At 44.0% G+C, this 12,108-nt stretch overlaps 1 protein-coding gene across 3 annotated transcripts; it reads left to right on the plus strand.

Moving 5' to 3' along the window:
• Window positions 1-214: 214 nt before the first annotated feature.
• Ebp (EBP cholestenol delta-isomerase) lies at window positions 215-8,030 on the plus strand. Of its 3 annotated transcripts, none has more exons than XM_026406731.1 (5): window positions 215-725; window positions 1,855-2,217; window positions 6,099-6,135; window positions 6,258-6,388; window positions 7,559-8,030. In XM_026406731.1, exons 2-5 carry the CDS (start codon window positions 1,917-1,919, stop codon window positions 7,780-7,782), a joined length of 693 nt encoding a protein of 230 aa, XP_026262516.1. In that variant the 5' UTR covers window positions 215-725; window positions 1,855-1,916; the 3' UTR covers window positions 7,783-8,030. The 3 variants fall into 3 exon arrangements, with proteins under 3 accessions (XP_026262516.1, XP_026262518.1, XP_026262517.1); XM_026406733.1 differs by having other exon boundaries at window positions 1,888-2,217; XM_026406732.1 differs by lacking the exon at window positions 215-725 and adding an exon at window positions 950-998.
• Window positions 8,031-12,108: the final 4,078 nt, after the last annotated feature.

Raw genomic sequence — 12,108 nt, forward strand, 5'->3', positions numbered from 1 at the left:
GGAGCTCGGTTTGGGTGTCCAGGTTTAGCGTCATTTCATTCTGGTTGGCTTTTTAGAATTGGCTCAGTTAAGGGTCTCCATGCCAATTGGCCAGCAGGACCGAGAGGCCTGGATTCTGATTGGTTCTTCTGACTTGAAGTCGGGAGAGATGAGGATCACCTGCTGCTATTAGGGCTATGGAGTTATGAGAGCAAAAGTCCAGGGCCGGTGGAGGTCAAGGGTTTTGCAGTGTGCATGATGTGACCTGCCTGTCATATTATAGTTTCCTTGCATTGAGGGTTGGTCTGGGAATGGATTGGTTGTGTATAAAAACAGAGAAGGCAAGAAAACGCTGTCTCTCCAGCAAACGTGGAGCATGTATGTCTAAACTATCTCCGCTGCGATTGCTGGGGGGTCGGGGAAATTGAAACCAATAATCGTTGCAGATTGGTTACCGGTCGGAAACGCCCACCAACCTTTGACAGTCCCCGCCTCCACCCCACTCCTGACTTGGTCTCAGCCAACAGCGAAAATGGCACCACGCGTGAGGATGGGACCTGCAGCACACGGAGATTTCCTATTGGTTGGGAAGCACCTTTCCCGCTTCTCCATTGGCCTGCTTCTTTAGGCGGGGGAACCGTGAGGGGATGGGCCCCGAACTAGGGACGTTTTCAAGTGAAAGTCAGCCTAGCGAGTTCGGGAGCCTGTGGGAAACGGCTGTTGGCTGCTGCGACCGCGCGGCTTCGGTGAGTGCTCTCGTCCGACTCTCCACTCCATCCCCTAGCTCTCCACCACCTGATGGCCCGCCCTCCGCCAGCCTCGCGGGCCTCTTATCCCCCACCCTTGCGCCTGCGCGGGACCCCTTGCTCCCCGCGGTTGTCCGGACGACGGAAGACCCTCCTTCTCGTTGGGTTGTTGGACTGGAGGGTTCTGGTTCTGATTGGTGGTCTCTGTGTTTGACTCCCCTTTTCCTCGTTAGCGTCGCCCGGGAGATCCCAGCCCTTCCTAGTCGCGTGCAGGTTGGCAGCATAATATACTCTTGCCAGCCGGCTGTAGCTTTTGAATGGTGGGCTTTAAATGCTTCGCCCGCGGTTTCCTTCACTCTGGCGGGAGGGAATACCTTTCCATTCAGTAGTGTAAACATTGGCCTGGTTCCTGTGTCTTGCCACTGCCCTGTGGGTTGCAGTGCTGCATGCCTGTAATCCCAGCGACTCAGGAGGCTAATATAGGAGGATTGCAAGTTCGAGGCCAGCTTCAGCAATTTAATGAGACCCTGTCTCAAAAAAAAAAAGATAGAGAAAGGACTGGGTATGTGGCTCAGTGGTTAACCCACACCTGGGTTCAAACCCTGGCACTAAAAAAAAAGAAAAGAAAGAAAATAGTGTTAGCTCTGACTTCTGGGGTCTGTCTTGGTGACTGAACTCACCTACCAGACTGTAACCAATGAGGGCTGGGATCAGAAGTGGTTCCTGTGTGTCCCACACCAAATTGTGACCCCTGAGGGCTGGGACCAGACCTGGTACCTGTCACCTCCTCTAGACTGTGACCAGTGAGGGCTGGGACCAGTGAGGGCCTTGTTTCTGTGTGTCCTTAACAAGATTGTGACCCCTGAGGGCTAAACCAGAGACCTGTTTCCAATTACTGCAGCTCCCAGAGGGCTTGAAGGACTTTCAGTCTTTCTGTGGCCTTATTATAGTCATGTTCTTAAACAGTATACAATTCCATTATTGTCTATCTATCTCTAAAATTAGATTATTTATAATCCAGTTTTATAGTCAGTCCATTAACTGGTCAATTCAGTCCATTTACATTTCTTGTAGTAATAAAGTATTTGGATTTAATTTAATTATCTCACTTTGCTTTTTATTTGCCCAGGTTATTCTGTTCCTTTTTTCTCCTTCCTGTTAGTCCACACGTGACTGTCAGCCCACAGAGACATGGCCACCAACGCAGGCCCCTTGCACCCATATTGGCCTCGGCATCTGAGGCTGGACAACTATGTGCCTAATGACCTCCCCACCTGGCATATCCTGGCTGGCCTATTCTCCGTCTCTGGGGTCATAGTTGTGACCACATGGCTGTTGTCAGGTCGTGCTGCAGTTGTCCCACTGGGGACTTGGCGGCGACTGTCCTTGTGCTGGTTTGCAGTGTGTGCATTCATTCATCTGGTGATTGAGGGCTGGTTCGTTCTCTACCACGAGGTCCTTCTTGGAGATCAAGTCTTCTTGTCTCAACTCTGTGAGTCCTGAATTCTTATGTTATGGGAGGGAACTTCTTGGGCAGGGATTGGCTTACAAATTCTTCAATTAATTTATTTGAAAAGTTTATAAAACTTTTGTGCCCCACATATATTTGCATGGATCAAGAAACAAAGCCATTTAAATAAGTATGCAGTGAAAATCTGCTTTCTCTCCACCAAGAATCCCCCAAATCTCTTAGGTGCTATTAGTAATTGTTTCTGGGACTAGGGATGTAGCTCAGCAGGAGGGAGGGAGGGAGAGAGAGAGAGAGAACTTTAGTATGTGCAAGGCCCTGGATTAAATCCCCAGCACACACAGAGACAAATTCTTGAGTTTATTTATATATAGGCCTCAGTTTGCTCAGTTGTAAAAGGGGGATAATAGTAGTTACTTAAATATATGTAAGAGATTTAGAACAGTGGCAGTTATTTACTATTATTTTTATTATTGTTATTATATTTATTTTTCCCTTTTTAAGTAAATGGAAACAAGCTATATATACTTCTGAACTTTGATTTTGTGTGTGTGTGTTTGTGTGTGATACTGAGGATTGAACCCAGAGGTATTCTACCACTGAGCAATATCCCTAGCCCATTTTATTTTTTATTTTACTTGAAGACAGGGTCCTTGGTTGGAGTTGTGGCTCAGTGGTAGAGCGCTCGCCTAGTAAGCATGAGGCACTGTGTTCGATCCTCAGCACCACATAAATATAAAAATAAAGATTTTTTTTTTTAAAGAGGGCTGGGTCTGGGGCTCAGGAGTAGCACACTTGCCTGGCATGTGTGAGGCAATGAGTTTGATTCTCAGCACCACATATAAATAAATAATAAATAAATAAACAAAGGTCTATCAACAACTTAAAAAAATATAAAAAAAGACAAGGTCTCACTAAGTTGCCCAGGCTGGCCTTGAACTTGTGATCCTCTTGCCTCAATCTCCAAGTCACTGGGTTTCCAGATATGCACCACTGTGCCCCATTGAACTTTGCTTTTTCAAATGAGGTCAATCCTAGCCAGGATGGTGGCTCATGCCTGTAATTGCCTATAATCCTAGGGTCTCAGGAGGCTAAGGCAGGAAGATCTCAAGTTTAAGGCCAGCCTCAGCAATTTAGCAAGACCCTAGGCAACTTAATGAGAACCTGTCTCAAAATAAAAAAATAAAAAGGGCTGGGGATATGGCTCAGTGTTTAAGCACCACTGGGTTCAATGCCTAGTACCAAAAACAAATAAATAAAATAAATTGAGGTCAATCCTTATCATAAAGAGCTTTTTCTTTTTCCTTTCCTTTATTTTTTTTTGGGGGGTACCGGGGATTGAACCCAGGGTACTCGGCCACTGAGCCACATCCCCAGCCCTATTTTGTATTTTATTTAGAGACAGGATCTCACTGAGTTGCATAACACCTCGCTTTTGCTGAGGCTGGCTTTGAACTCATAATCCACCTGCCTCAGCCTCTCAAGCTGCTGGAATTATAGGCATGTGCCACTGTGCCCAGTTTATAAAAAGCTTTCAAAACATAGATGTAATAAATTTATTTGATATGTACAATCAATACAGTGCATTTCCCTCTAATCTTCTACTGTCTCGACAATATTTCTTTCTGGTCTCATGAATAAAGCTGCTATGAACATTCTAATATGTGTCTTTGTGTTGACTAAACCTCTTTTATTTCTCTGAGTAAAGATGTAGAAGTAGAATGGCTGGGTCTTATGGTAGGTGTGCATATAACTTTATGAAAAACTACCTGGGGCTGGTTTTGCAGCTAAATGGTAGAATGCTTGCCTAGCATATTTGAAACCCTGGGTTCCATCCCCAGCACTGAAAACAACAACAACTACTACTAAACTGTTTTCAAAAATGGTTGCACCTAGCCAGCACAATGGCACATGCCTGTAATCCAAGCAGTTTAGGAGGCTGAGGCAGGAGGATCATGAGTTCAAAGCCAGCCTCAGTAACTTAGGAAGGTCCTAAGTAACTCAGTGAGACCCTGTCTCTAAATAAAATATAGAAAATGGCTGGGGATGTGACTCAGTGTTTCAGTGTTCCTGAGTTCAATTCCTGGTACCAAGAAAAAAAAATGATTGTACCATGTTACATTCCCACCAGCAAAACAGGACAATTCTAGTTCCTCCATATCCTCACCAACATTTGGTATTGTCAGATATTTCCTAAATTTTAGTCATTCTAGTGAATGTGAATGATAACTCATGATTTTAATTTGCTTTTCCTTAATGACTAATGAAAGTTTGAGGGCTGGGGATGTGGCTCAAGCGGTAGCGTGCTCGTCTGGCATGCGTGCGGCCTGGGTTCGATCCTCAGCACCACGTTCAAACAAAGATGTTGTGTCTGCTGAAAACTAAAAAATAAATATTAAAATTCTCTCTCTTTAAAAAAAAAATAAAGTTTGAGAAACTTTTATCTGAGCACTGTGGCACACACCTGTAGTCCCAGGGATTCAGGAGATTGAGGCAGGAGGATCACAAGTTCAAAGCCAGCCTCAGCAACTTAGTAAGACCCTGTCTCAAAAAATAAAAAGGGTTGGGGAAGCCGGGCACAGTAGCATATGCCTATAATCCCTGCAGCTCTGGAGGCTGAGGCCAAAGGATTTTGAATTCAAAGCCAGCCTCAGCAACGTATCAAGGCCCTAGGCAACTCAGCAAGACCCTGTCTCTAAATAAAATATAAAAAAGGTCTGGAGATATCGCTCAGTGGTTAAGCACCTGTACTTAAAAAAAAAAAAAAAAAAAAAGGCTCGGATGTAACTCAGTGGTTAAGCAGCCCTGGGTTTGATCCCCATCAAAAACAAATGGATTAAAAGAGCTAGGAATATAGTTCAGAGGTAGAGCACCCCTGGGTTTATTCTCCATTACTATAAACAAACAAACAAACAAAAAAGTTTGAGCTCTTTTCATGTTTATTGGCCACTTGGAAATTCTCTTTTGTGAAGAACTGTTTAGGTTTCCTGCCTACTTTTACCTTGGGCAGTTCTGGGTTTGGGTTTTTTTTTTTCTCTTCTCCATGCTGGGGATGGAACCCAGTGCCTTGCACATGCTAGGTGAACATCTACTATGAGCCACAGCTCTAGCCCAAGTGATATTTTTCTTATTCTCTGTTCATTCTTTCATTCACTCATCTGTTCACCTGCATATATGCTCTCTCTTGCACACTCTCTATCTATCATGAAATATTTCATTCACTCCATCATCCCTTTTTCTTTTGGCAGTGCTGGGGATTGAACCCAGGGTCTTGTTCATGCTAAGCAAGTGCTCTATCAATGAACTATACCCCCCACCCCATTCACTCGATCATCTATCTATATCTGCCTCCTTTTATGCCACAAATGCTTTTTTTTCCCCTCAGTAGTAGGGATTGAACCCAGGATGCTATTACAACTCAGAGCTACCTTTCATTTACTTTGTTTTTTAAAATTTTGAGACAGGGTCTTGCAAATTTACCCCAGAGTGGCCTTCAACTTGTGATCTTCCTGCTTCAGCTTTCCTAACAGCTGGCAATACAGGCATGCACCTGCCAAGTCTGGCCAAACACTTCTTGAGTATCAAGCAGTCACAGCAACACTGTTCTGTGTCACACACATTCTTTTTTAAAATGTTTCATTTGTTCTTTTTAGATATACATGACTAGAATATATTTTGACATGTTATACATACATGGAGTATCACTTCCCCTTCTTATGGTTGTACATGATGTAGAAGACACACATTATTAAACTTTAGAATCCAAACTGCTATCCCATTTCACAGATGAAGAAACTGAGGCATGGAGAGGTTATGAAGTCTGCTAACTTACAGGGGCCCCAGCTCTCACAAAGGAAAGTTCCTTTTCTTCCTTAATTCTTCATGTGTGTTTTTCTTTTCTTCAGGGAAAGAGTATTCCAAGGGAGACAGCCGATACATCATGTAAGTGTTTGTGGGTCAATGGAGCCCTGCATAGGTTTGGGGTAGTGGTAAGTCAGCTTTAATAGGGTGCCCTGTGCACACAGCATACTAATTCCAGTGTCCCTCCATCCTTTCTCTTGCAGTAATGACAACTTCACTATCTGTATGGAAACCATCACAGCTTGCCTGTGGGGACCACTCAGCCTATGGGTGGTGATTGCCTTTCTCCGCCAGCAACCCCTCCGCTTTGTTCTACAGTTCTTGGTCTCTGTGGGTGAGGCACTGGGCACTAGAGGGATTGATGGGGGAATCCACAGACACAGGTATAGCCCTCTGGGTAGTATCTCTCTTGATTGTGTCCATCCAGAGGCACATCAGCCTGAGTGACCAACTCCCTAAAGTACTAAAACAGGCATGCCCCTCTCTGATCTTGCATCTCAATTTCTCTTCTTCCTTCATCACAGAGTCTCCTATGAAAGTTATATGTAATGTCCTATGCTTTCAAGAAGCCCCTTGGTCCTCTAGGACAAGGATTCTGAGTTCCCTTATCTGAGACTCAGTCTTCTTTTTTTTAATATTTATTTTTTAGTTTTAGGTGGACCCAATATCTTTATTTTACATTTATGTGGTGCTGAGGATTGAGCCCAGTGCTTCATGCATGCTAAGCAAGCGCTGTACCACTGAGCCACAATCCTAGCCCGAAGACTCAGTCTTCTTATATTTTTTGGTACTGTGGATTTAATCCACGGGCAGTTAACCACTGAGCTATATCCCCAGCCCTTTTTTGTAGTTTATTTAGAGACAAGATCTCACTGAGTTGCTTAGGGCCTGGCTGAGTTGAACTCACAACCCTCCTGTCTCAGCCTCCCAAGCCATTAGGATTATGGTGTGCACCACTGTACCCAGCTAGTCTTCTTGTATTCTTAAATTGTTAACTTTCTTTAGTTCTGGATGTATGGGTTCCCTTTAGCCCTGGAATCTAAGCTGTCTTGGATTTTGAACTTCCTTCAATTCTGGACATATGAGCTCTCCTGAGTTCAGAAATTCTCAGTGCTAGCTGGTACAATGGCACATGCCTATAATCCCAGCTTCTTGGGAGGCTGAGACAGGAGGATCACAAATTTGAGGCTAGCCTGGACAACTTAGCCAGACCCTGTCTCAAAATGATACTTTAAAAAGGCTGGTGATGTAGCTCAGTGATAGAGTACCTCTGGGTTCAATCCCCAGAGCTGCCAAAATCTTCTAAATGCTCTGATGTGTAGAATTCTCATTTTTGGATTTCTGAAATTTTTAGTTCTGTGATTTCAGAATTCTTAGCTCTCTGAGTTTAGGATCCTAAGATCTGAAACCTTGAAGGATGACTTGGGAAATGCCTTGAAAGAGAGTCTGGGTTAGCCTCCTCTTCCTCACAGGGGTTGATCCTTTCCCCTCCTGCCTCCCACAGGCCAGATCTATGGGGATGTACTATACTTCCTGACAGAGTACCGTGATGGATTTCAGCATGGGGAATTCGGCCACCCACTCTATTTCTGGTTTTACTTCGTCTTCATGAATGCCCTGTGGCTAGTGCTACCTGCAATCTTCGTGCTGGATTCCATGAAGCAGCTCACTCGTGCCCAGAGAACACTGGACAGCAAAGGCACAAAAGCCAAGAGCAAGCAGAACTAACAAGCAGTGGACTGACTGGCCTGGAACACTGACTGATGATGTGTTCCTGCCAGAAGAGTCCAATCCTGCTCCCACAGGTTGGAGGGGCCAAAGCTTATTGATTTGTGACACTCAGACTGATGGGTGGCCACAAAAAGGGTCAGATATGAGAAAGATAGGGATTGTATAGCACTACTGCCAGGAGCCATTGGGAACAAGACATAAGGCAAGGAACAAGACATAAGCCATGATGGTGGCAATTTCTAAAATCAGAAAATAAAATATCATAGCTTGAATACTGAGAGATCTTTAATTACTAACCCTAGAAATGCTTTGTGATTAATCTCTTCTTCACTCACTCATCTGCAGACCCCCCATCATCATCTCTGACTTCACAAACTCCCAGTACTGATCTCACATGATCCCATCATTTACCCTAACGACCCCATAACTCACCACCTGGACTCCTGCATTAAGACCACCCCATCACTCACCCCATAGACCCTATCACAGACTCCATAGGCCCTTCTGTTAGTCAGCTTGAAGTGCCATACCAGAATGCCACAGACTGCATGGCTTAAACAACAGAAATTTATTTTCTCAGTTCCGGAGCTAGTCACAGTGTCCATAGGGTTGATTTCTTCTGAGATCTCTTCTTGGCTTGCAGGTGGCTGATTTCTCACTGTGTCCCAATGTGGTCTTTTCTCTGTGTACCCAAGCTCCTCGTGTCTGTGTGTATATGTGTGTCCAAACTTCGTCTTGGGAACTAGTCAGATTGGATTAGCCACCCTAACAGCCTCATCTAAAATAAAGGCCTTATCTCCAAATACAGTCACATTCTGAGGTACAGGAGTTCAGAGCTTCAGCATTTAGATTTGGGGAGGACATGATTCAGTCTATAACATTCTGCTCTCTGTTCTCCCCCAAATTCATGTCCTTCTTGCATATAAATTACATTCACCCATATCCCAGCAGCCCAAAACTCTTTGCCCAATCTGGCATTGACTTTTTTTTTTGGGGGGGGGTTGCTGGGAATGGAACCCAGGGCTTTGCACATGCTAGGCAAGTGTTCTGCCACGGAGCTACACCCCTAACCCCTGCATTCACTTTGAATCCCAACTCTTACCTAAATATCATCTAAATCAAGCATGGGTGAGAGGTACGATTCATCCTAAGGCAAAAATTCTCTAGCTGAGAACCTGTGAAACCAGATCAGTTTGCTGTTTCCAAAATGAAGTGTTGGGACAGGTATAAGAGAGAGATTCCCATTCCCAAAAGAAGAAATTGGTAAGAATAATGAGATCACAGGTCCCAAGTAAATCCAAAACCTAACAGGGCAAATTCCATTACATTTTAAGGCCTAAGAGTAATCCTCTTTGGCTGGATACTCTGTCCCCTGGCCCACCAGGGTCGGGTCAACACCTTCTGGGCCAACTAGAGCAGCACTGTTGCTTTCTCTACCTCATGCACTACAACTAAAACTCGTGGCCCTGCCCTCCAGAATTGAGGAGGGCATGGCAGTACCATTAGGGTCACTCTTCCTTTTTTTTGAAAGTTAAAATATATTTATAGCCAGAAAGTTCTATTGTTTTGTTCTGTAGAATCTCAGAAGGTAGACAGCCTTCCTTCATTTTACCCCATCTCTATTCCCTTTAGTCCCAAGCTACCTGAGTGTTTCCACTGGTATTGCCCCACCTTTATTCCTGACTTCTGCTGAGACAGCAGATTAGATCAGTGCAGCACACTCATGATTTCTTTATGGAGTAATTTTCCTGCCACACCCATACTGTTCTCTACAGAACACTTTTGTTGTTGTTGTGGTGGTGGTGGTGGTGCTGGGGATTGAACCCAGGGCCTGTGCATGCAAGGCAAGCACTCTACCAACTAAGCTATATCCCCAGCCCTCCAGAACACATTTTTTTAAAAATATTTTTTAGTTGGTGATGGGCCTTTATTTATTTTATGTTGCTGAGAATTGAACCCAGTGCCTTGCACATGCTAGGCAGTGCTCTTCCACTGGGCTAAACCCTAGCCCTCCAGAATACTTTTTGATTTTGGAATATTGGACAGGCTAAGAATTTTATGAATCTTCACATTTTTGTTCTTTCCTTCCTAATACTTCCTTTTCTCTCTTTCTTTCTTTTTTTCTGTACTAGCAACTGAACCCATGGGAGTTCTACCGCTGAGCTACATCCCCAGCCCTATTTTGTATTTTATTAGAGACAAGGTCTCACTGAAATGCTTAGGGCCTCACTTTTGCTGAGGCTGGCTTTGAACTCATGATCCTCCTGCCTCAGCCTCCTGAGCCACTGGGATTACAAGGGTGTGACACCACGCCCAGCTATTTATCACAGTTCTTGAGGCTAGCACAGATACATTCTGTTTCTGTTGAGGGCCCACTTCCTCATAGATAGCACCTTCTTGCTGTATCCACATATAGTGGAATGATTGAATTCTAGATTCTTCATTTCTTTTTCTGGGTAGGGCAGTGCTGGGGATTTAACCCAGGTGCTTTACCACTGAGCCATATCCCCAACCCTTTTTATTTTGAGGCAGGGTCTTGCTGAGTTATTTAGGGCCTCACTAAATTGCTGAGGGCGGTCTCAAACTTGCCATCCTCTTGCCTCAGCATCCCAAGTCACTGGGATTACAGTTGAGCACCACTGCCACCATACCAGGTCCTCTTTTTATTTTTTGTTTTAAAACAGGGTTATCACTAAGTTTCCTAGACTGGCCTTGAACTTGCAATCCTCCTGTAGTTCATTCCTGAACTCGCAGACTCCTGCAGAGTCTCAGCCTGCAGAGCAGCTGGGATCATAGGTATGTACCACCATACGTGGCACAATCAAGGCTTTTTCTAACATATACCTCAAAAACTGTTCCAGCCTCAGGGGTGGGGATGTGGCTCAGTGACAGAGCATTTGCCTAGCATGTATGAGGCACTGAGTTTGATCCTTAGTACCACATAACAAATAAAATAAAGACAGTCTGTCCATTTACAACTACAAAAAAAAATTAACTCTTCCAGCCTCTACCCATCACCCAGTTCCAAAGTTACATTTCTATATATTACATTAGCACCCCACTTCCCAGTATCAAAATATATATTAGTTTGCTAGGGTTGCCATAATAAAAATGCCACAGACCAGATGGCTTAAACAACAGAAATTTACTTATTTAATTTTATTTTTTGGTACTAGAAATTGAACCCAGGGGTACTTTACCACTGAGCTACATTCACTATGTTGCTTGTTCCTTAGGGCCTTGCTAAGTTGCTAAGGCTGGCCTTAAATTTGCCATTCTCCTACCTCAGTCTCCTGAGTCACCGAGATTACATGCCTAGGTCATTTATTTTTTAAAATGAAGTTTTTACATGAATGCCAACTTTGATTTATTTTATTTGTTGTGATGCTGGGGATCAAACCCAGGGCCTCACATATGCTAGGCCAGCACTCTACCACTGAGCTACATCTCCACCCCTAGAAATTTTATTTATTTATCTAGGTACTGGGGATTGAACTCAGGGACATTTTGTCACTGTGTTACATCCCCAGCCATTTTTATTTTTTTATTTTGAGACAGGGTATCACCATGTTGCTTAGGGCCTAAATTGCTGAGGCTGGCCTCTAACTTATGATCCTCTTGCCTCAGCCTCCCAAGTTGCTGGGATTATAGGCATGTACCATTGCACCAGAGCAACAATATATTTTAAATGGAAAAAGAAAAAAGACCACTGCCATTATGGTCTCATTTAACTTTAATTACCTTCTTAAAGATTCTATCTCAAATATCTTCCACTTCAGAGGGTGGGGTTTCAACATAAGAATTTTCTTTCAGGGATACACAATTAAGTTCACAAATTCATTATCACTGACCCCCCCCCCCAGAACTCATGGGTGCCACGTCCCACACTTCACAGGGTTGCCAATGCTCACACCACACGCCCCCCGTCTCTATTCAGCCTTTTTGACTCTGATAAATCATCCCACAGACACTCTGCCTATCATCTACACCACATACCCTACAACTGACCCCACAGACCTCCATCATTCATATACTATCACTCACCCTATCACTTACCCTAGACACATCACTCAACCATAGTCCCCTATCACTCACCCCACTAAATCCTACTACTCATCCCCAAAGTCTCCTATACTCACCCTGAAAACCGCATAACTTATCCCATAAAACCCTATCACTCACCCTACCAACCCTATCACTGACATCACAGATACACTAATCACTCATCCTATAGATCCCTTATAACTAACCCTATAGACTCCCCATAACTCATCATTTTAGGAGGGGTATCAAGGATTGAAACCAGGGGAACTTTACCACTGA

The sequence above is a fragment of the Urocitellus parryii genome, chromosome X, assembly GCF_045843805.1.
Source record: "Urocitellus parryii isolate mUroPar1 chromosome X, mUroPar1.hap1, whole genome shotgun sequence".
NCBI classification, from domain to species: domain Eukaryota; kingdom Metazoa; phylum Chordata; class Mammalia; order Rodentia; family Sciuridae; genus Urocitellus; species Urocitellus parryii.

Coding starts and splice junctions, on each gene's coding strand:
- Ebp (XM_026406731.1), top strand. CDS start 1,917: ATGGCCACCAACGCAGGCCCCTTGCACCCATATTGGCCTCGGCATCTG. Junction 2,218..6,098: donor AGTCTTCTTGTCTCAACTCT/GTGAGTCCTGAA, acceptor TCTTTTCTTCAG/GGAAAGAGTATTCCAAGGGA. Junction 6,136..6,257: donor GGAGACAGCCGATACATCAT/GTAAGTGTTTGT, acceptor TTTCTCTTGCAG/TAATGACAACTTCACTATCT.